Raw genomic sequence first — 21741 nt, 5'->3', positions numbered from 1 at the left:
AAAGAGAGAAAGAGAGAAAGAGAGAGAGAAAGAGAGAGAAAGAGAGAAAGAGAGAAAAGAGAAAGAAACAAACAAACAAACTGATACTTTGAAATTAACTGAAAAGGGATCACATAGTTGTATATAAGACCTGACACCACAATATTCCTAGAAGAAACACAGGTGGTAAACTCCTTGACATTTGTCTTAGTGACATCTTTGTAGATTTGTCTCCCAATGCAAGTGACACAAAAGTAAAAATAAACTAATATGAATACACCAAACTAAAAAGCTCTGCACAAAATAAACCATTGCCAAATGAAGAGGAAATCTGCTAAATATAAGAACAAAATTTAAACCATACATTTGATGAGAGTTTAATATCCAAAATGTACAAAGGACTTATACAACTCAACAACAAAACAAATAATCCGATTTAAAAACAGGGCAGAGAACTTGAATAGAAATTTTCCAAAGAGGACATACAGATGGTGAACAGACACATGAAAAGATGTTCAACATTACTCATCAGGGAAAGTGTGAATTAAAACCACAATGAGTTATCACTTTACACTTGTGAGAATGGTTAAAATGAAAGACACAAAAAATAACAAGTATTGGTGAATATGCAGAGAAAAGTTAATATTCATGCACTGTTGGTGGGAATGCAAACTGGTACAGCCACTGTAGAAAAGAATATGGAAGGTCCTCAAAAATTATGAAATACAATTACCATAATTCACTAATTCCACTATTGAGTATTTTTACATAAAGAAAATGAAAACACTAATTCAAAAAGTTATATGCACCATCTATGTTTTCTGCAGAATTATTTGAAACAGCCAAGATATGGAAGCAACTCAAGTGTCCACCCATAGATGAATAGATAAAAAATAAGTGATATATTTATATATAAAAATATATATAATGTATATATACAAATAATATATATACACACACAAATAATGTATGTATACACAAATACTATATGTACATACATATTATACATAATATATTATATATACAAATATATTTATATATAATATATATAAACACACATATATAATGCATATACACAAATAATGTAAACATACACAAATAATATATATACACATTATATATGATATTATATATATGTGTATACACACACACACACACACACACATATATATATATAATGGAATATTACTCAAGCTCTGCATCAGTACTGTGCTGACAGCACAGAGCCTGCTTGGGATTTTCCCTCCTTCTCTCTCTCATTCCTTCCCCATCTCAGGCACACACTCTGTCTCTCTCAAAATAAATACATAAACTTAAAAACCATCCTTTAAAAGAAATTCTATACATTTATGAATACCATATGGAGGTAGAAATATACCAAACATTTATAACATAAATATATACAAACATGCAAAAATATATAAATAGAGAACTTATAGCTCTTATTCTAAATCTGTAGCCATGAGTCTGTAAAATAGAGTAATATTTCTGGTTTGTCTAAAATAGTTAGGTCTTGTCTTTTCTCCACTCAAATTTTCATCTGAATTGTGTTTCTAAAAATGGGATAATTTAAGGATGCTTGCTTACCAACATTTGTGGAGGAGAATTTCAAGACCTTCCCTTGTTCTGATAATGTAATCTAATGCAGACTGTGGACTTAAGTGTAGGTGAGTGATGGAGAAGACATCTAGTGGCTGTCTGGATGTTTCCATGACCACGCTAGTGACCAAAACATGTAGTTTATTTCAAAGTAGTCTTTTACCATTTCAATTTTGACTACTTGCTTTTGGGGGGTTTTCAATTACTTGAGAGTCCTTGAGGTAGGGCTTGGCAAGGGGCCCAAAGTTCAAATGACTGTAGAAACTAGAGTTGGAAAAAATCTGGTAGAAGTAGACAGAAGGATGGAGGTGGTATTGGCTCAATAGGGGATATGCCAAAGGATTCAAGTGAACTGAATGGAAACTCTAAGGTAGCAAAAGGGGAAACACAAGGGGAAGTCATGGGAAGGAGGAAATCTCAGGTGAGCCATTTTGATAAGATCTTTTAATATTTTAATGCATCCATACCTTCTTTTCAGATTCAGATTAGAAAATAAGCAGATTGAATTCCAAATTACTCTCAGCAACATCATGTCAACAAGAAGGGGATGGTCAGAGCAGGGCATACAGTCAGTAGGGATTCCAAATAGGGGTTTGAGTCATTGGAGAAATTTCCATGGGTAGAAGAGGACCAAACTGGAAGAACAGAGAAAACTTAAAAAAATATATCTCCTATCAGATTCTGAATATCACCTTCTAATTACTTTCCAATTTCAGCTCCTGGCCACAAAATTCTCAAAATAAAAATACCCTTTCAAAAATCTTATTAGCTTTCAACCAAAATGAGCGGTAATATTTGTGAAAGAATTAAAGTCTTAAAAATGTTTTTCTTTTTTGTTGTAAACCAAGGGATTAAAGACCAAAGCTAATATGCCTTTTGTGATTTAATCATTAACTCAAGGAATGTCTCAAAAGAGAGTGCAAAATATGTACCCTCTTATGGTCCTGAATCATTCCCAAAGATAGCCAAAAAAAAAATCTTAGGTAATCTCCCCATAGCTGGTAACGGTCAATACTATGTTAGCTGCAGATGGGGTCCAACCCACATTTATTTCTTGCCAGACTGGGAGTTCTCAACCTGACAGTTGGTTTCCTGAACATGTAGAAACCAACTACCTGCATGCATAGGAGGGTGGAAAGCCAAACCATGTTCTCGGGACTCAGATAAGCAATAGGAATGCAATAGCTGTCCCTAGAAAGAAAGGCTTTCTTCTATAATCGATGGGTATCTCAAAAGCAATTTAACCAGTCAAAATCTAAGAAAGCGTTTTCATTTTTTATCTTGCTACTTTAAATTTGGAAAAGAAGCAATAAAGAAGAGCTTTGTTTTGTTTTGCTTTGTTTTGTTTTGTTCTGTTTTTGTTTTTGTTTTTGTTTTCTCTCTCAGCTGGGCACTACGGAGTTACAGGAGAGCTGACTTTGATTAAAATTCTTACTTTCTGCCAACTTCTGCCAATTTTCCCATAATCCCTTCTGCATGATCCAGAGCTAATTCATTGACCCAGTCATACTTGTTCAAGTACTAGCAACTGTAGGGGATGAAAAAAATATTCTATACCCTTTCAGTTCTTGACTGTGACCCCTACAATAAAAGAAAATTATAAAATTTATTTAATGTAAGTATTATATGACAAGGGAGCTTTCATAAGGAAATCAAGACCCAAAGAAATGATTGAACCTGAGAGTTTTTATGCTAGATCTGATGAAGAGTGGAAAATCATGGAAAGATATAATAGGAGAAATAGAGCTAAGCATAATAAACTGGGGGAATAATTTCAAGATCTATTTGGTCAGATTACTCTCCTTATCCCATTACCTCTGGAGATATGGATGCTCCTTTCCAAGGGGAGTAGAGAAGGCACCCTTCACCTGAGGGCTTTATGATCTGCATCACAGAAAAATAAGAAAACCTTTTCTGCACATGTCATTCTCACATTCTTTCAGGAAATTCAACCTAACTCATTACCTGTCATCATGAGAATATGTCATTCCTTACAACTTCTATCCTAAAGATTTTAGTATCCATTACTCATTACATCACTTGTGATATGGATTATTAAAATGATGACTTTTCAATCACTCCTATATTTAACAGTTGCCAGTCTTCTAAAGAAAAAAATAGTTTTTCAATTAGTGTTTTCTCTCATAATAAAAACACATTATAGATAGTGAGGGAATAAAAATATCTCCAGGAATTTCTCATGAAATATTCAATTTCAAAATATTTAATCCAGTACCATTTTTTTACAATATAAATTTAACCACAAGCAGTCTAAGAATCTTTTTTTTTTTGACAGATTTTCCCAGGTAATTCTGACAGTTGATACACATACCCATCAAACAAATCCAATTATGTTTGCCATATTTCTTTCTTTAAGGGTAAAGAACAAAAATAAGTGGGGACTTTTTCATGGATTCTATGGGAAATTTTAAAGATAATCTTATGTATATGATATATAAAAATTGTATTTTATCATATATGAAAAAGCATAAGTATATATTTATAAATTATATTAGCATGGTAAAAACCAAAGTTGTCAGAGGATATTTGGGGACATGGTTAAATGAGATCATTTGTGCCTGAGAAAAAATATTAACCATCTATCACTTGATTAAAGTGGTTGATTAAAATATCAACCACTTTTCATCCAAGTGACAATAAAACATTTATATTATGATTTAAAAATAAAAGAATCCGATTGAAAATATCTAAGAAACCTTTGTATTATTTTCCTTAAACAATGAAGGATGGAACAATGTCAATGTAAATCTCAGAGAGTTTTTATAAAACATAGAATCTTTATGTAGTTTTGTACAAATTAATTAAAAAAACATATTGGAGGCACTAGTGAAGAAGTCAAAAGAGAGTCCATCCCCAAGTGAGAAACTTCTGCTATAGTATTAATATATTTTATAGCTTCATGTCACTCATTAGAACCATTCATCATGCCATAAATAGTAGTAAGGGCCTTTCTGAATTATAGACAGGTAGACATGCAGGCATACATGTCTTATAGACTCAGACCTCTGCCTGGTGTCTCTCTGGAAATACTATTTACCCAGTTGATCAAGAGTTATCTTGGGGAACTGTGCTGAGATGTATTTCTCTCCAGGATTTTGTCTCTGTTTTATGTGTCTCTCCTGAGTGTTGTTTATAGATGTAGGAACATCTCTAGAATGGCCCATAGCCTACTGCATTATGTTTGCTTACTTTTTGTTCTGCTTCAGCACTAGACAGTCTGATCCTTCAGAAAAGTGATATGAAAATATTATCTTGGTATTTCAAATGCTTTTTATGGCACTGTACCTGTTGAAGTGCCTCATTTAAAAATATGTAATAAAATAGTGAAAATGAGATTAAATCACAAAAATTATAAACATCATGAGAAACAAGCAATTCTTTTAGAAGATCATACCACAAATGAAGAGATTCTTTGTCATTGAAGACTGCTGCATGAGAAACATGTGACACTTATGTGTTAGTTGTGTATAATGCCACTACCTGAACTGGAAACAGACAATTAGGCTGTTGAGAATTTATTTACATTGGTGTATGTGAGTACATAGTTTTCTTTTATCGAATTGTTCCAAAGTTAGGAATGAGGTAACTGATGAGAAAATCTATTGTGATCAGTAAGATACTATATCATTGATAGATGTTAGTTAGTATTAAAAGATGTGAGACCAAGTGTTTTCTGCAGCAATCTCATAAGAGCCCATTTCATGTCCTTGTTCCTCAGGCTGTAGATTACAGGGTTGAGTATTGGAGGTATCACGGTGTAAACCACAGAAAGCAACCTGTCAATAACTAGGGGTGTATTTGAGGTTGCTTTCAGATAAACAAAACAGGCAGTTATAATAAAAAGAGTAAAAACAACAAGATGGGGAAAGCATGTGGAGAAAGCTTTTGACTGACCTTTTGTAGTAGGAATCTTCAGCACAGTGGAGAAAATATAAGCATAGGAGATCACAATACAGATGAAACAAGATATGCCTAAAACATACCTATCCCAATACTTGTATACACCACTAGGAGTGTTTCAGAACAGGAGATACTTAGCAATGAGGAAACATCACAGAAAAACTGTGGGATCACATTGGAGCCACAGAATGGCATGAAAAATGTGCCAGCAGTATACACAGTTCCAAAGAGTCCTCCAATGGCCCAGGAAACACCTGCCATCAGTGTACAGGCACCAGCGTTCATGATGACTTCGTACTGCAGAGGACAGCATATGGCTACATAGCGGTCATAGGACATGGCAGTAAGGACAAATATCTCACTTGCTGAGAAGGAAGTCATGAAAAGTAGCTGGAAGGCACACCCTAAAATGGAGATGGAATTGCTGTATGTTAGGCTGTTGACAATCAATTTGGGGATTGGGACAGACACAAGGAAGACATCCAGGAATGACAAATTCTTCAGGAAAAAGTACATTGGTGTCTGTAGATGCTGGTCTAGGGTAATGAGAGTGATGATGAGAAGGTTACTCATCAGGACAGCCAGATAAATCAGTAGAAAGAGCACACCATATAATATCTGAAGCTCTTGGATGTCAGAAAACTCCACAAGAAGAAATCCTGTCACTAAGGTGACACTGGCCATGCTAGAGTCTCTTCACTGCCTGTTAGGACAATGAAATAATGAAAAAGTCAATTTCTATCACCTGACCAGAACTATATTGATCTATACCATCGTTTATTTGAAAAAGAGCCATCCTATGTATCTTAAATACTTCTACAGAAATTCCATCTTATTTTTTAAGGTAAAAGTGTTTCATAAGTAGTATGTGAATTCAACTAGTCTTCATATAAATTACATCTGATTCTGTAGCTTCAGTCTGAACTTGCTACCAGATGTATACAATTTGACTAAATATGAAAGTTTTCCCAACACACTAAGTCCTTGCCCTCAGACTGGTATTGTGCCATGCATAATGACAAATCTTTTTGTTTTCTGAAAAACAATTCAAAGTTCTACGTCTTTATAGTGTGTTAGGATTACTAATAATCTAATGGGAATAAATCAATTCTCCTTTGTTATTAAAAATCATTACCTCACATTTACATTTTATTAAATACTCCACTGTAAGCAAATAACTTTTTTATAAATATATGGACATAATCAAGGTGATATAAACAAGGATTATTTTTTCAATGTTTTTATTATCTTGAGGTCATGCAGTCACATATGTTGAATGTTTCATTTCATATGAGACAGAGAGAAAGAAAGAAAGAGATAAATTATTTAGCAAAACTTAATGTCCTTTGAATACACACATATGTAGAAAGCTATGTTATTGTGGCACCTTGTCAGTGATTGATCTTAAATAAAAGTCTACTTTAGAAGTTACTATAACAAAATGTATCACCTATTCTGTCTGACTGTATCTTTTATTCATTATTTTATGTTGCCTAGAATTTATTTTTCCATACATCAGATATTATAAAACTATTTCCCTACACTGTTTGCTACTGTGCAGAATTATTTAGTGAAAAGACCAACAAGTGTTTAAATAGATCAGACACCAAACTGGATGACAGATATTAAAAAAATAAAAATAAAAGGTTTTCTGGAAGTTTTCAGTCAGTGGGAGGAGGCATACAATGATGAATATATAAATCTATGAAGAAGCAAAAATTAGATGGCGATGGGTTCCATTGCAAATTTTTTAAAAAATGTAACATTTTATAGATTATCCCAGCGGCTACTGAAGGATAGAAGGGAAGGAGCTCCCTTTTGGAGTTACCTAAAATCTAAAGCCTAAATGAAGCGTAGACTATAGTGAAAAGCCCAGTGGATGGAACATTTTAAGAAGCATAGTTAAATAAATGGAAGTCAAGGCAATGGACATATGTATCATATGTGATTTGTGGTGAATTAGAAGTATGTATAGTAGGGCAGTGAAATAATCTTGAATACATTTATCAATTTTTTCCAAATGTCTGTCTGGAGAAATATACAGCGATACACCAAAAGTGGGAGATAGGTGAAAAATTTGGTTAATTGAATCTCATTGTTTTTGGTTTCTGCCCTATATATATTTAATATCTACAATACTGATTCTTGTTTTATTGTGTGTTTGTTTTGGAACAGAGACTATTTAACATTTTACCAATAGAAATCTGAAATTCATACATTGAACCAATTCTAACTCTTCAACTGCTTGGGCAAAGGATGATTTGTCAGATGTTTCCAACAAGTACACCTGAGAGCGGAAGTTTTTCTTGCCCCACAAAAACAGTTTAACTTACCAGTTGATTACCTGAAATTAATATAAAACTATATCTTCCTTTGGAAATTCTTGGTTATTATGGCATAATATATTGCTAATCTTCTGTTGAAGAGCTCAAAGATCTCTACAACGTAATATTTTTTTTTAACACGGAAGGATGAATATTAAATGCAACCAGGAATTTCATTCCCCTTTATTTTAAATGTGACGTCATTTGAAATATTCTCTAGTCAATGTCTCTACAACAAATGATTTTTAAGGGATGTGACAAATTGCTTTGAATTCCCAAAAGAGGAGGGTCTTAAAAGTTTTCTGAATAGCCTTATTAAGTGATAATCTCCTAAGGCCTTATGGATTGTAATCACTGTTATTTTTTATAGGCACAATTGTTCAATTCTCAGAAAACATAATGTAATATATCTGAAAGGACATGATTCAGAATTCTACTAGAATAATAATAAAACACTTAAATATTTCTTTAACTCCACTTAGTAATAAACTATTATTACTTGTGGTTATCACTCCAAAATTGATACTGATAATTTGAGCACTTTGCTGTACATGAAGACTTCTGACAAATATTGCTAATTACTGACTCAACGCGTCTCTGACTGAAGTTGAAGAATGTTCATTTAGTCAATTGACTTTGGAAATCTGACATGTATTACACTCTGAGAAGGCTTGCTATAAGCTTGCCATTTAACATAGAAAGCAAATAAGTTTCATTGGTCATCTGTCAAAAACAATCATTGTAGGGTAATAAAACTGAAATCATTTTTAAAGATATTGTAAGAATTTGGAAGTGATCCAATTTTTATTTGTGTGTGTGTGTGTGTGTGTGTGTGTGTGCATTTGCTTTGGCATCTAATAGATCTTAGTAGCATTAGTTAACACTTTCAGTTAGTTCCTTTAGAAATAATTTTGGCTACTGGAGATATAATTAACAAAATGTCATTTGTCTACTACTAGATAATTGCAAGAAAATATTTTAAAAAATAAAATTTAATCTCTGTTACATGGAAAGTTGAGAGCATAAATAGTAGTGTAGAGAATTAAATAACATTTTACACAATCATTTACACAGCTTGACATAATTAATAATTAATAGTTTTGAAATACTGACTTTTTCATAAGTATGATCCAAATTTATTTTTGCCAAAATAAAACGAATTTAAAAATAAAAATTAGATAGGTAATTTGTGCTAGAAGACATACAATTTCAGTATGTAGAATAAAGAGATCTCAAAACTTTGAATTAAAACTGTCCTTACTTTATTAAAATATCAGCACATTGATTTGATGTAAATATGAAATAAAAATGAATTTTGAAATTATTGCAAAATATACATGGTTTATTTGTGATAGCCTTGTTTTACTCTAATTTGTAAAATGAGTTCAAACTTACAAAAACGTTGCAAGAATATTGCAAGTATCTTCAGATAAACTTTACCTTAACTCTCTAATTTTTTTAAGTCTTTAATTATAATTCCAATATATTTAACAGATAATGTTCAATTGGTTTTAAGTGTACAATATAGTAACTCAACATTTTGTACATTAATTAATGGTTATGTGATAAGTGTAGTTTTTAATCCCACAAAACATTTCAACCATGCCCCTCCCACCTCCCTTCTTGTAACCAACACTTTGTTCTCTGTAGTTAGTCTGTTTCTTGGTGTGTCTTTTTCTTTTCTTTGTTTCTTTGTTTTGTTTCTTAAATTCCACACAGGAGTGACATCATATGGTATTTGTTTTTCTTTTACTGACTTATTTCATTTAGCATTTTACTTTCTAGCTCCATGCATGCATTTGAAAATAGTAAGGTTTCATTCTTTTTTTTAATGAATGAATAATATTCTATTATTTCTTCTTTATCCATTCATCTACCCTTTGGCATTTGAGCTGCTTCCAAATTTACAATTGTAAATAATGCTGTAATAAAAATAAAAATGAATGTATCCATTTGAATTAGTGTTTTTGTACTTTTTGGGGTACACACTAAGCAGTACAAATGGGTTGTAAGGCAGTTCTAGTTTTAACATTTTGAGGAACCTACATACTGTTCTCAAAAGTGGCTGTATCAGTCTGCATTCCCACCAACAGTGCATGAGGGTTCTTTTTCTCCACATTCTTGCCAACACTCATTGTTTCTTCTGAATTTGATTTTATTCATTCTCAAGGGTGTGAAGTGATATCTCATTGTAGTTTTGCTTTGTATTTCCCAGATGATCCGTGAAGATGGGCATCTTTTCTTGTGTCTGTTGGTTATCTGGATGTATTCTTTAGAAAAATGTCTATTTATGTCTTCAGCCCATTTTTAATTCAATTATTCATTATTTGAGTGTTGAGTTTATAAGTTATTTATATATTTTTAATATGAGTGTTTTATCATATATGACATTTGCAAATATCTTCTCCAATTCTGAAGGTAGCCATTTTGTTTTATTGATTGTTCCCTTTACCATGCAGAAGTCTTTTATTTTTATGTAGAAATGCTTACCATACAAATGGTTGTCAAAAAAAAAAAAAGATAGACTGGCAGTATTTATATTAGGTAATCTCTACTTAATGTTTTTAAATTCTTATTAATTTATTTTGAAAGATAGAGAGAGTGAAGGAGAGGCAAAGAAAGAGCAAGAACAAAAATCCCAAGCCGGCTCCATGTTGTCAGTGCAGAGCTCAATGTAAGGCTCGATCTCACAGTGAGATCACAACCTTAGCTGAAATTAAGAGTCAGACACTTAACTTACTGAGCCATGCAGGTGCACCTGGAGAAACTTTACTTTAAAAGAAAGTCTGTAATGAGATTCAGAAGGACACTATACCATACATAAGGAGACAATCCAACCAGAAGATCTAACATTGTAAATAATTAAGTAAACAGCAGCATGGGAACACCCAAATATATAAAATGTTTAATAACAATCATAAAGGTACTACTTAATAACAATATCATGGTAGGAGGCTTTAACACCACACTTAACATCAATACACAAATCTTATGAACAGAAAATCAGAAAGTACACAATGGCTTTGAATGACACACTGGAACAGATGGACCTAACAGATATATTTAGAACATTCCATTCGAAAACAGCAGAATACACATTATTTTCAAGTGCACATGGGACATTCTCCAAAATAGAACAGATATTAGGTGACAAATCAGGCCTAAAAAATTCAAAATATTGAAATCAGACCATGCACCTTTTCTAAACAAAATACTATGAAACTTGAAGTGACCCACAATAAAAAAAAAAAAATAGAAAGGTCACTAATTCATCGAAGTTAAACAAGATGCTACTAAGAAATAAAAGAGTTAGTCAGGAAATCAAACTACATGGAAAACAAATAAAAGTACATGGAAACAAATGAAAATGAAAATAAAATGAACACAAACCAGTTCAAAATTTTTGGCATGCAGCAAAAGTGGTTCTAAGAGGGAGGTAGATAGCAATGCAGGCCTGCCTCAAGAAACAAGAAAAATCTCACATAAGCAACCTAACCTTAAGACCAAAGGAGCTACATAAAGAAAAACATACAAAGATAAAAGCCATCAGAATGAAGGAAATAATAAGGGTTAGAGCAGAACTAAATTATATAGAAACTAAATGATAGTAATAGTAATAATAATAATAATAATAATAATAATGGAACACATCAATGAAACCAGGACATGATTATTACAAAATTAATAAAATTTATGAACCTCTAGACAGCCTTATCAAAAAAGAAAGAGAAAGGACCCAAATAAATATATTCAGAAGTGAGACAGGAGAGTAACCACCAACACGGCAGAAATAACAATTATAAGAGAATACTATGAAAAATTACATGCCGACAAGTGGGGCCACCTGGAAGAAGGTAACAAATTCTGAGGTGCATGGAAACTAACAAGACTGAAACAGAAAAACAGAAGAAGAAGAAAAAGAAAACAGAAAGCATGGACAGACGGATATCCAGCAATCATGAACAAGTAATCATAAAACTCCCAAGAAACAAAAGTCCAGGGCCAGATGGTTTCATACGTGAATTATACCAAACAGTTAAATAAGAGTGAATACTGATACTTCTCAAACTATTTCAAAAAAGTAGAAGAGGAAGGAAAACTTCAAAAGGCATTCTATGTGGTCAGCATTACCATGAAACCAAAACCAGATAAAGACTCATGATGAACATGGATGCAAAAATTCTCAACAATACACTAGCAAACCAAATCCAATGCCCCATTGAAGAATAATTCACCATGATCAAGTGGGATTTACCCTTCGGCTGCAAGGAATTCACAAATAAATCAACGTGATACTCTCCAAAAGTAAAAGAAAGGATGAGAACCACGTCATTATTTCAATAGAGGCAGAAAAATCATTTGACAAAGTACAACATTAATTCATTATAAAAATTTCAACAAGGTAGTTTTAAAGGGACTATACCTGAACGTAATAAAGGCCATCTGTAAAAAAAAGCTACTGTTAACATCATCCTTAATGGGGATAAACCGAGAGCTTTTCCTCTCCAGTCAGGAACTAGATACAGATGTCCATCTGACCACTGTTATATAAAATAGTACTTGAAGTACTAGCCACAGCTGGGAGACAACAAAAAGTAATAAATAGCATCCAAATTTGCAAGGGAGAACTTTCTTTTCTTGCAGATGAAATGATAGTGTCATGAAACTGAAGAGACTCCACCAAAGACCTACTAGATAAAGTAATTCAGTAAATCACAGTATACAAAATCAGTGTAGAGAAATATGTTGCCTTTCTGTATAGCAGTAATGAAGTGACAGAAAGGTAAATTAAAGAATCAATCCCATTTTTAATTTCACCATAAACAATAAGATACCTATGAATAGGGGCACCTGGGTGGCTCAGATGGATAAGCGTCTGACTCTTGATTGTGGCTCACATCATGATCCCTGGGTCATGACATTGAGGCCTGTGTCAGAATCTGCACTGAGCATGGAGCCTGTTCAATATTCTCTCTCTCTCTTTCTCTGTCTGTTGTCTCTCTCTCTTTCTGTGTGTGTGTGTGTGTGTGTGTGTGTGTGTGTTCTCTCCCCTGCTCATTATCTCTTTCTCTCTCTCTAAAAATAAAATTTAAAAAATATATATAAACTATTAAATAAACTTAACCAAAGAGGTGAAAGACCTGTACTCTGAAAACTATAAAACACTGATGAAAGAAACTCAAGATGACAAAAAGAAATGTAAAAATCAGTCTATGCTCATGGACTGAAATAACATATATTGTTAAAATGTCCTCTTTACCCAACACAATCCATATAGTTAATGCAATCTCTTTCAAAAGAGCAACAGCATTTTTTTCACAAAACTAGAACAAACAATCCTAAATTTTTTATGTAACCACAAAATATCCCAGGTAGCCAAAACAATCTTGAAAAAGATAACCAAAACTGGAGGCACCACAATTCTTAACTTCAAGTTATATTACAAACAAGTATATGGTAGATTAATCTTCAACAAGACAGGGAAGAATGTCCAGTGGGAAAAAGGCAGTTTTTTAAATAAACGGTGTTGGAAAACTGGACAGCGACATGCAACAGAATAAAACGAGAACGTTATCATACACCAAATACAAAAATAAATTCAAAATGAATTAAAGACCTAAATGTGGGCCTGAAGTCATCAAAATCCTAGAGGAGAAGACAGACAGTAGCCTCTTTGACATCAACCATAGCAACTTCTTTGTAGATATGTCTCTGGAGTCAAGAGAAACAAAACAAAAGCACAAATCAATTAATGGGACATTCCCTTTACATTTCTTTTTTCTTTTTTTTTATATATGAAATTTATTGTCAAATTGGTTTCCATACAACACCCAGTGCTCATCCCAAAAGGTGCCCTCCTCAATACCCATCACCCACCCTCTCCTCCCTCCCACCGCTCATCAACCCTCAGTTTGTTCTCAGTTTTTAACAGTCTCCTTATGCTTTGGCTCTCTCCCACTCTAACCTCTTTTTTTTTTTCCTTCCCTTCCCCCATGGGTTCCTGTTAAGTTTCTCAGGATCCACATAAGAGTGAAACCATATGGTATCTGTCTTTCTCTGTATGACTTATTTCACTTAGCATCACACTCTCCAGTTCCATCCACGTTGCTACAAAAGGCCATATTTCATTTTTTCTCATTGCCACGTAGTATTCCATTGTGTATATAAACCACAATTTCTTTATCCATTCATTAGTTGATGGACATTTAGGCTCTTTCCATAATTTGGCTATTGTTGAGAGTGCTGCTATGAACATTGGGGTACAAGTGCCCCTATGCATCAGTACTCCTGTATCCCTTGGATAAATTCCTAGCAGTGCTATTGCTGGGTCATAGGGTAGGTCTATTTTTAATTTTCTGAGGAACCTCCACACTGCTTTCCAGAGCGGCTGCACCAATTTGCATTCCCACGAACAGTGCAAGAGGGTTCCCGTTTCTCCACATCCTCTCCAGCATCTATAGTATCCTGATTTGTTCATTTTGGCCACTCTGACTGGCGTGAGGTGATACCTGAGTGTGGTTTTGATTTGTATTTCCCTGATAAGGAGCGACGCTGAACATCTTTTCATGTGCCTGTTGGCCATCCGGATGTCTTCTTTAGAGAAGTGTCTATTCATGCTTTCTGCCCATTTCTTCACTGGGTTATTTGTTTTTTGGGTGTGGACTTTGTGAGCTCTTTATAGATTTTGGATACTAGCCCTTTGTCCGATATGTCATTTGCAAATATCTTTTCCCATTCCGTTGGTTGCCTTTTAGTTTTGTTGGTTGTTTCCTTTGCTGTGCAGAAGCTTTTTATCTTCATAAGGTCCCAGTAATTCACTTTTCCTTTTAATTCCCTTGCCTTTGGGGATGTGTCGAGGAAGAGATTGCTAAGGCTGAGGTCAGAGAGGTCTTTTCCTGCTTTCTCCTCTAAGGTTTGGATGGTTTCCTGTCTCACATTCAGGTCCTTTATCCATTTTGAGTTTATTTTTGTGAATGGTGTGAGAAAGTGGTCTAGTTTCAACCTTCTGCATGTTGCTGTCCAGTTCTCCCAGCACCATTTGTTAAAGAGACTTTTTTCCATTGGATGTTCTTTCCTGCTTTGTCAAAGATGAGTTGGCCATAGTTTTGTGGGTCTAGTTCTGGGGTTTCTATTCTATCCCCTTGGTCTATGTGTCTGTTTTTTGCCAATACCATGCTGTCTTGATGATGACAGCTTTGTAGTAGAGGCTAAAGTCTGGGATTGTGATGCCTCCGGCTTTGGTCTTCTTCTTCAAAATTACTTTGGCTATTCGGGGCCTTTTGTGGTTCCATATGAATTTTAGGATTGCTTGTTCTCGTTTCGAGAAGAATGCTGGTGCAATTTTGATTGGGATTGCATTGAATGTGTAGATAGCTTTGGGTAGTATTGACATTTTGACAATATTTATTCTTCCAATCCATGAGCAGGGAATGTCTTTCCATTTCTTTAAATCTTCTTCAATTTCCTTCATAAGCTTTCTATAGTTTTCAGCATACAGATCCTTTACATCTTTGGTTAGATTTATTCCTAGGTATTTTATGCTTCTTGGTGAAATTGTGAATGGGATCAGTTTCTTTATTTGTCTTTCTGTTGCTTCATTGTTAGTGTATAAGAATCAACTGATTTCTGTACATTGATTTTGTATCCTGCAACTTTGCTGAATTCATGTATCAGTTCTAGCAGGCTTTTGGTGGAGTCTATCGGATTTTCCATGTATAATATCATGTCATCTGCAAAACGTGAAAGCTTGACTTCATCTTTGCCAATTTTGATGCCTTTGATTTCCTTTTGTTGTCTGATGGCTGATGCTAGAACTTCCAGCACTATGTTAAACAACAGCGGTGAGAGTGGGCATCCCTGTCGTATTCCTGATCTCAGGGAAAAAGCTCTCAGTTTTTCCCCGTTGAGGATGATGTTAGCTGTGGGCTTTTCATAAATGGCTTTTATAATCTTTAAGTATGTTCCTTCTATCCCGACTTTTTCAAGGGTTTTTATTAAGAAAGGGTGCTGGATTTTGTCAAAGGCCTTTTCTGCATCGATTGACAGGATCATATGGTTCTTCTCTTTTTTTTTGTTAATGTGATGTATCACGTTGATTGATTTGCGAATGTTGAACCAGCCCTGCATCCCAGGAATGAATCCCACTTGATCATGGTGAATAATTCTTTTTATATGCCATTGAATTCGATTTGGTATTATCTTATTGAGAATTTTTGCATCCATATTCATCAGGGATATTGGCCTGTAGTTCTCTTTTTTTACTGGGTCTCTGTCTGGTTTAGGAATCAAAGTAATACTGGCTTCATAGAATGAGTCTGGAAGTTTTCCTTCCCTTTCTATTTCTTGGAATAGCTTGAGAAGGATAGGTATTATCTCTGCTTTAAACGTCTGGTAGAACTCCCCTGGCCTTCCCTTTCTATTTCTTGGAATAGCTTGAGAAGGATAGTTATTATCTCTGCTTTAAACGTCTGGTAGAACTCCCCTGGGAAGCCATCTGGCCCTGGACTCTTATTTGTTGGGAGATTTTTGATGACTGATTCAATTTCTTCGCTGGTTATGGGTCTGTTCAAGCTTTCTATTTCCTCCTGATTGAGTTTTGGAAGAGTGTGGGTGTTTAGGAATTTGTCCATTTCTTCCAGGTTGTCCAATTTGTTGGCATATAATTTTTCATAGTATTCCCTGATAATTGTTTGTATCTCTGAGGGATTGGTTGTTATAATTCCATTTTCATTCATGATTTTATCTATTTGGGTCATCTCCCTTTTCTTTTTGAGAAGCCTGGCTAGAGCTTGTCAATTTTGTTTATTTTTTCAAAAAACCAACTCTTGGTTTTGTTGATCTGCTCTACAGTTTTTTTAGATTCTATATTGTTTATTTCTGCTCTGATCTTTATAATTTCTCTTCTTCTGCTGGGTTTAGGCTGCCTTTGCTGTTCTGCTTCTATTTCCTTTAGGTGTGCTGTTAGATTTTGTATTTGGGATTTTTCTTGTTTCTTGAGATAGGCCTGGATTGGAATGTATTTTCCTCTCAGGACTGCCTTTGCTGCGTCCCAAAGCGTTTGGATTGTTGTATTTTCATTTTCGTTTGTTTCCATATATTTTTTAATTTCTTCTCTAATTGCCTGGTTGACCCACTCATTCGTTAGTAGGGTGTTCTTTAACCTCCATGCTTTTGGAGGTTTTCCAGACTTTTTTCTGTGGTTGATTTTAAGCTTCATAGCATTGTGGTCTGAAAGTATGCATGGTATAATTTCAATTCTTGTAAACTTATGAAGGGCTGTTTTGTGACCCAGTATATGATCTATCTTGCAGAATGTTCCATGTGCGCTCAAGAAGAAAGTATATTCTGTTGTTTTGGGATACAGAGTTCTAAATATATCTGTCAAGTCCATCTGATCCAATGTCTCATTCAGGGCCCTTGTTTCTTTATTGACGGTGTGTCTAGATGATCTATCCATTTCTGTAAGTGGGGTGTTAAAGTCCCCTGCAATTACCACATTCTTCTCAATAAGGTTGCTTATGTTTATGAGTAATTGTTTTATATATTTGGGGGCTCTGGTATTTGGCACATAGACATTTATAATTGTTAGCTCTTCCTGATGGATAGACCCTGTAACTATTATATAATGTCCTTCTTCATCTCTTGTTACAGCCTTTAATTTAAAGTTTAGTTTGTCTGATATAAGTATGGCTACTCCAGCTTCCTTTTGGCTTCCAGTAGCATGATAAATAGTTCTCCATCCCCTCACTCTCAATCTAAAGGTGTCCTCAGCTCTGAAATGAGTCTCTTGTAGACAGCAAATAGATGGGTCTTGTTTTTTTATCGATTCTGATACCCTATGTCTTTTGGTTGGCACATTTAATCCATTTACATTCAGTGTTATTATAGAAAGATACGGGTTTAGAGTCATTGTGATGTCTGTATGTTTTATGCTTTTAGTGATGTCTCTGGTACTTTGTCTCACAGGATCCCCCTTAGGATCTCTTATAGGGCTGGTTTAGTGGTGACAAATTCCTTCAGTTTTTGTTTGTTTGGGAAGACCTTTATCTCTCCTTCTATTCTAAATGACAGACTTGCTGGATAAAGGATTCTCCGCTGCATATTTTTTCTGTCTAGCACACTGAAAATCTCATGCCAATTCTTTCTGGTCTGCCAAGTTTCAAAAGAGAGATCAGTCACGAGTCTTATAGGTCTCCCTTTATATGTGAGGGCACGTTTACCCCTTGCTGCTTTCAGAATTTTCTCTTTATCCTTGTATTTTGCCAGTTTCACTATGATATGTTGTGCAGAAGATCGATTCAAGTTACGTCTGAAGGGAGCTCTCTGTGCCTCTTGGAGTTCAATGCCTTTTTCCTTCCCTAGTTCAGGGAAGTTCTCAGCTATTATTTCTTCAAGTACCCCTTCAGCACCTTTCCCTCTCTCTTCCTCCTCTGGGATAACAATTATGCATATATTATTTCTTTTTAGTGTATCACTTAGTTCTCTAATTTTCCCCTCATACTCCTGGATTTTTTTATCTCTCTTTTTCTCAGCTTCCTCTTTTTCCATAACTTTATCTTCTAGTTCAGTTATTCTCTCCTCTGCCTCTTCAATCCGAGCCGTGGTGGTTTCCATTTTGTTATGCATTTCGTTTAAAGCGTTTTTCAGCTCCTCGTGACTGTTCCTTAGTCCCTTGATCTCTGTAGCAAGAGATTCTCTGCTGTCCTCTATACTGTTTTCAAGCCCAGTGATTAATTTTATGACTATTATTCTAAATTCACTTTCTGTTATATTATTTAAATCCTTTTTGATCAGCTCATTGGCTGTTGTTATTTCTTGGAGATTCTTCTGAGGGGAATTCTTCCGCTTGGTCATTTTGGATAGTCCCTGGTGTGGTGAGGACCTGCAGGGCACTTCCCCTGTGCTGTGGTGTATAACTGGAGTTGGTGGGCGGAGCCGCAGTCAGACCTGATGTCTGCCCCCAGCCCACCGCTGGGGCCACAGTCAGACTGGTGTGTGCCTTCTCTTCCCCTCTCCTAGGGGCGGGATTCACTGTGGGGTGGCGTGGCCTGTCTGAGCTACTTGCACACTGCCAGGCTTGTGATGCTGAGGATCTGGCGTATTAGCTGGGGTGGGTAGGCAAGGTGCACAGGGGCAGGAGGGGCAGGCTTAGCTAGCTTCTCCTTAGAGAGAAGGAGGGAGGGAGGGAGTCAGATCTGCTGCCGGAGGTTTGGCTCCGCAGAAGCGCAGAGTTGGGTGTTTGCGCTGAGCGAGAAAGTTCCCTGGCAGGAACTGGTCTCTTTGGGATTTTGGCTGGGGGATGGGCGGGGGAGATGGCGCTGGCGAGCGCCTTTGTTCCCCACCAAACTGAGCTCTGTCATCCGGGGGCTCAGCAGCTCTCCCTCCCTTTGTCCTCCAGCCTTCCGGCTTTCTGAGCAGAGCTGTTAACTTATGACCTCCCAGACACTAAGTCACGCTTGCTATCGGAACACAGTCCGTCCGTCCCCTCCGCTTTTGCAAGCCAGACTCGGGGGCTCTGCTTGGCCGGTGAGCCGCCCCTCTGCCCCGGCTCCCTCTTGCCAGTCCGTGGAGTGCGCACCGCCTCTCCGCCCTTCCTACTCTCTTCAGTGGGCCTCTCGTCTGCGCTTGGCTCCGGCGACTCCGTTCTGCTAATCCTCTGGCGTTTTTCTGGGTTATTTAGGTAGGTGTAGGTGGAATCTAAGTGATCAGCAGGAAGCGCGGTGAGCCCAGTGTCCTCCTATGCCGCCATCTTCCCTCCTCCTTCCTTTACATTTCTGTGGGTCCACTAACATATATCAGTTCTTCAGTGATGTGCCTGCCTTACTAAATCTGACTTGTTCTGAGGAGCATGCAACTATTAATTTCAGTGTGGCCATTGATGTCTGTTATGCATTTTCATTTTTAGTGTGCATTGTGGTCTCTTATGTATATATTTTTTACACTGTGTTAAAGATTCCAACCAGACAGAAGCAGTCCAAAACCTTTTCACCTGCTTGCCTCATCTCATTGTGGTGAGTGCATTCCTTCTAACAAGCTCTATTTGCTTATTTAAAGCCAGCCTCTAGTCAGCATGCTCTTCTGGACTTGTTTGTGTCTGTGTTCTTTTCTGTAATAGAACAAGTCCCCTAACCTTGAGGCCTGTTACCTACTATCTGAGGATCAAAGGTATTACATCACCTCTTGGTAAAGTCCTATGAAAGGCTGAAAGGAGTAGAATAATGGAAAGATAACTAAAGCTGAAGTGATGAGTAGGATTATTTATTTTGTGCCACAATTAGCTAGCTTTTGGAATTATTTGAATCACAGATGAATATATCATGGCGACTTGTTGGTAATTATCTTGGATTGTCAGTTTTAATATAAATTAATTTCTCTTATACTCCTTCACTTTCTGTTTTAATTATATAGGAATTATGAAGTTTTCCTCTTACAACTTTGATGATTTGAACTTCTGTACTGAGCTCCATATACATGAGATTTTATGATTTTTATTCTTCTGAAATTATCATGTTCCATTATAGTTTATTTATTTTGTATGTTAATCTTAGATTTTGCAGCCATATTTTATTTATTCCAGCTATACCTTTTACTTTTCGGTATCTTATGGAAATTTGATTTTAATTTAAAATGATTGGGGCACCTGGGTGGCTCAGTAAGTCAAGCGTCCAGCTTGATTTTGGCTCAGGTCATGATCTCATAGTTTTTGAGTTTGAACCCTGCATCAGGTTCCATACTGACATCGCAGAGCCTCCTTGGGGTTCTCTCTCTTTTTTTTTTTCTCTCCCTCTCTCTGCCTCTCCTATGCTTACTCTCTCTCTCACTCGCTCTCTTAACATAAATAAATAAACTTAAACAATTAAAAATAATTTTGGGGCACCTGGCTGGTTCCATCAGTAGAACATGCAATTCTGACTCACTTGGTAGAGCATGTGACTCTTGAACTCTGGGTTGTAGGTTCAAGGCCCAAGTTGGGTGTAGAGACTACTTAAAAGTAAAATATTTCAAAAAAATAAATAAAATGATTTAGCTAAGCTTTGCAGTTTAATAAAATACTTGATTTTTTCACAAGCTTCAGTAATTTGACTAATATATGTTTGATGATGGATTTTATACAATTACTCATACATTGAAGAATATGATTCTCTCACATCTTTGTTCCTTTTGATGAAATCATATTTTTTGGAATGAGATATTTTCCTCATTATAAAATAACTCCCAACAAACAAAAGTCCAGGACTAGATGACTTCACAGGGGGATTTCAGCAAACATTTAAAAAATAGTTAATAAATATTCTTTCCAAACTATCCTAAAACATAGAAGAGGAAGGAAAACTTCCAAGTTCATTCTATGAGACCAGCATTACCTTAATAATAAAGCTAGATAAAGGTATCTAACAAACTCAATTAAGACACCACACACAAAAAGAAGACCACGGGGCAATAACTCTGATGAACATAAATGCAAAATCCTCAACAAAACACTAGCAAATCAAATTAAACAACACATTTAAAAAGAAAATCTTCACCATGATTATGTAGGATTTATTCCCAGGATGCTAGTGTGGTTCAATATTTGCAACCACTCAACATAATACATCACATAAATAAAAGATATAAAGCATATAATCATTTCAATAGATGAAGAAAAAGCATTTGCCAAAGTTATTACATTTATGATAAAACCCCCAACATAGTAAGTTTAAAGGGAACATGTCTCAACAAATTAAAGACCTTATATAAAAAACCCACAGTGATATCATACTAAATAAAGAGCAACTGGAAGTTTTTCCTCTAAGGTCAGGAATAAGACAAAGATGTGCACTCTCAACATTTTTGTTGAACATAGTACTGGAAGTCATAGCCACAGAAATCACCAAAAACAAAAACAAAAACAAACACAAAAATGAAGAAATGAAAG

The 21741-nt window shown here is 35.5% G+C and overlaps 1 protein-coding gene across 1 annotated transcript; it reads right to left on the bottom strand.

The window, feature by feature from the left end:
* Positions 1-5236: 5236 nt before the first annotated feature.
* Positions 5237-6241, bottom strand: LOC106983069 (olfactory receptor 14A2). The gene is given in 2 exon segments (XM_015081230.2): positions 5237-5580; positions 5583-6241. Coding segments are annotated over 2 exon segments (945 nt in total). The 5' UTR covers positions 6184-6241.
* Positions 6242-21741: the final 15500 nt, after the last annotated feature.

This window comes from Acinonyx jubatus, chromosome A1 (genome assembly GCF_027475565.1).
Source record: "Acinonyx jubatus isolate Ajub_Pintada_27869175 chromosome A1, VMU_Ajub_asm_v1.0, whole genome shotgun sequence".
NCBI classification, from domain to species: domain Eukaryota; kingdom Metazoa; phylum Chordata; class Mammalia; order Carnivora; family Felidae; genus Acinonyx; species Acinonyx jubatus.
Note: the sequence above shows the minus strand (reverse complement) of the source record. Positions and strands in the feature narration are given on the sequence as shown.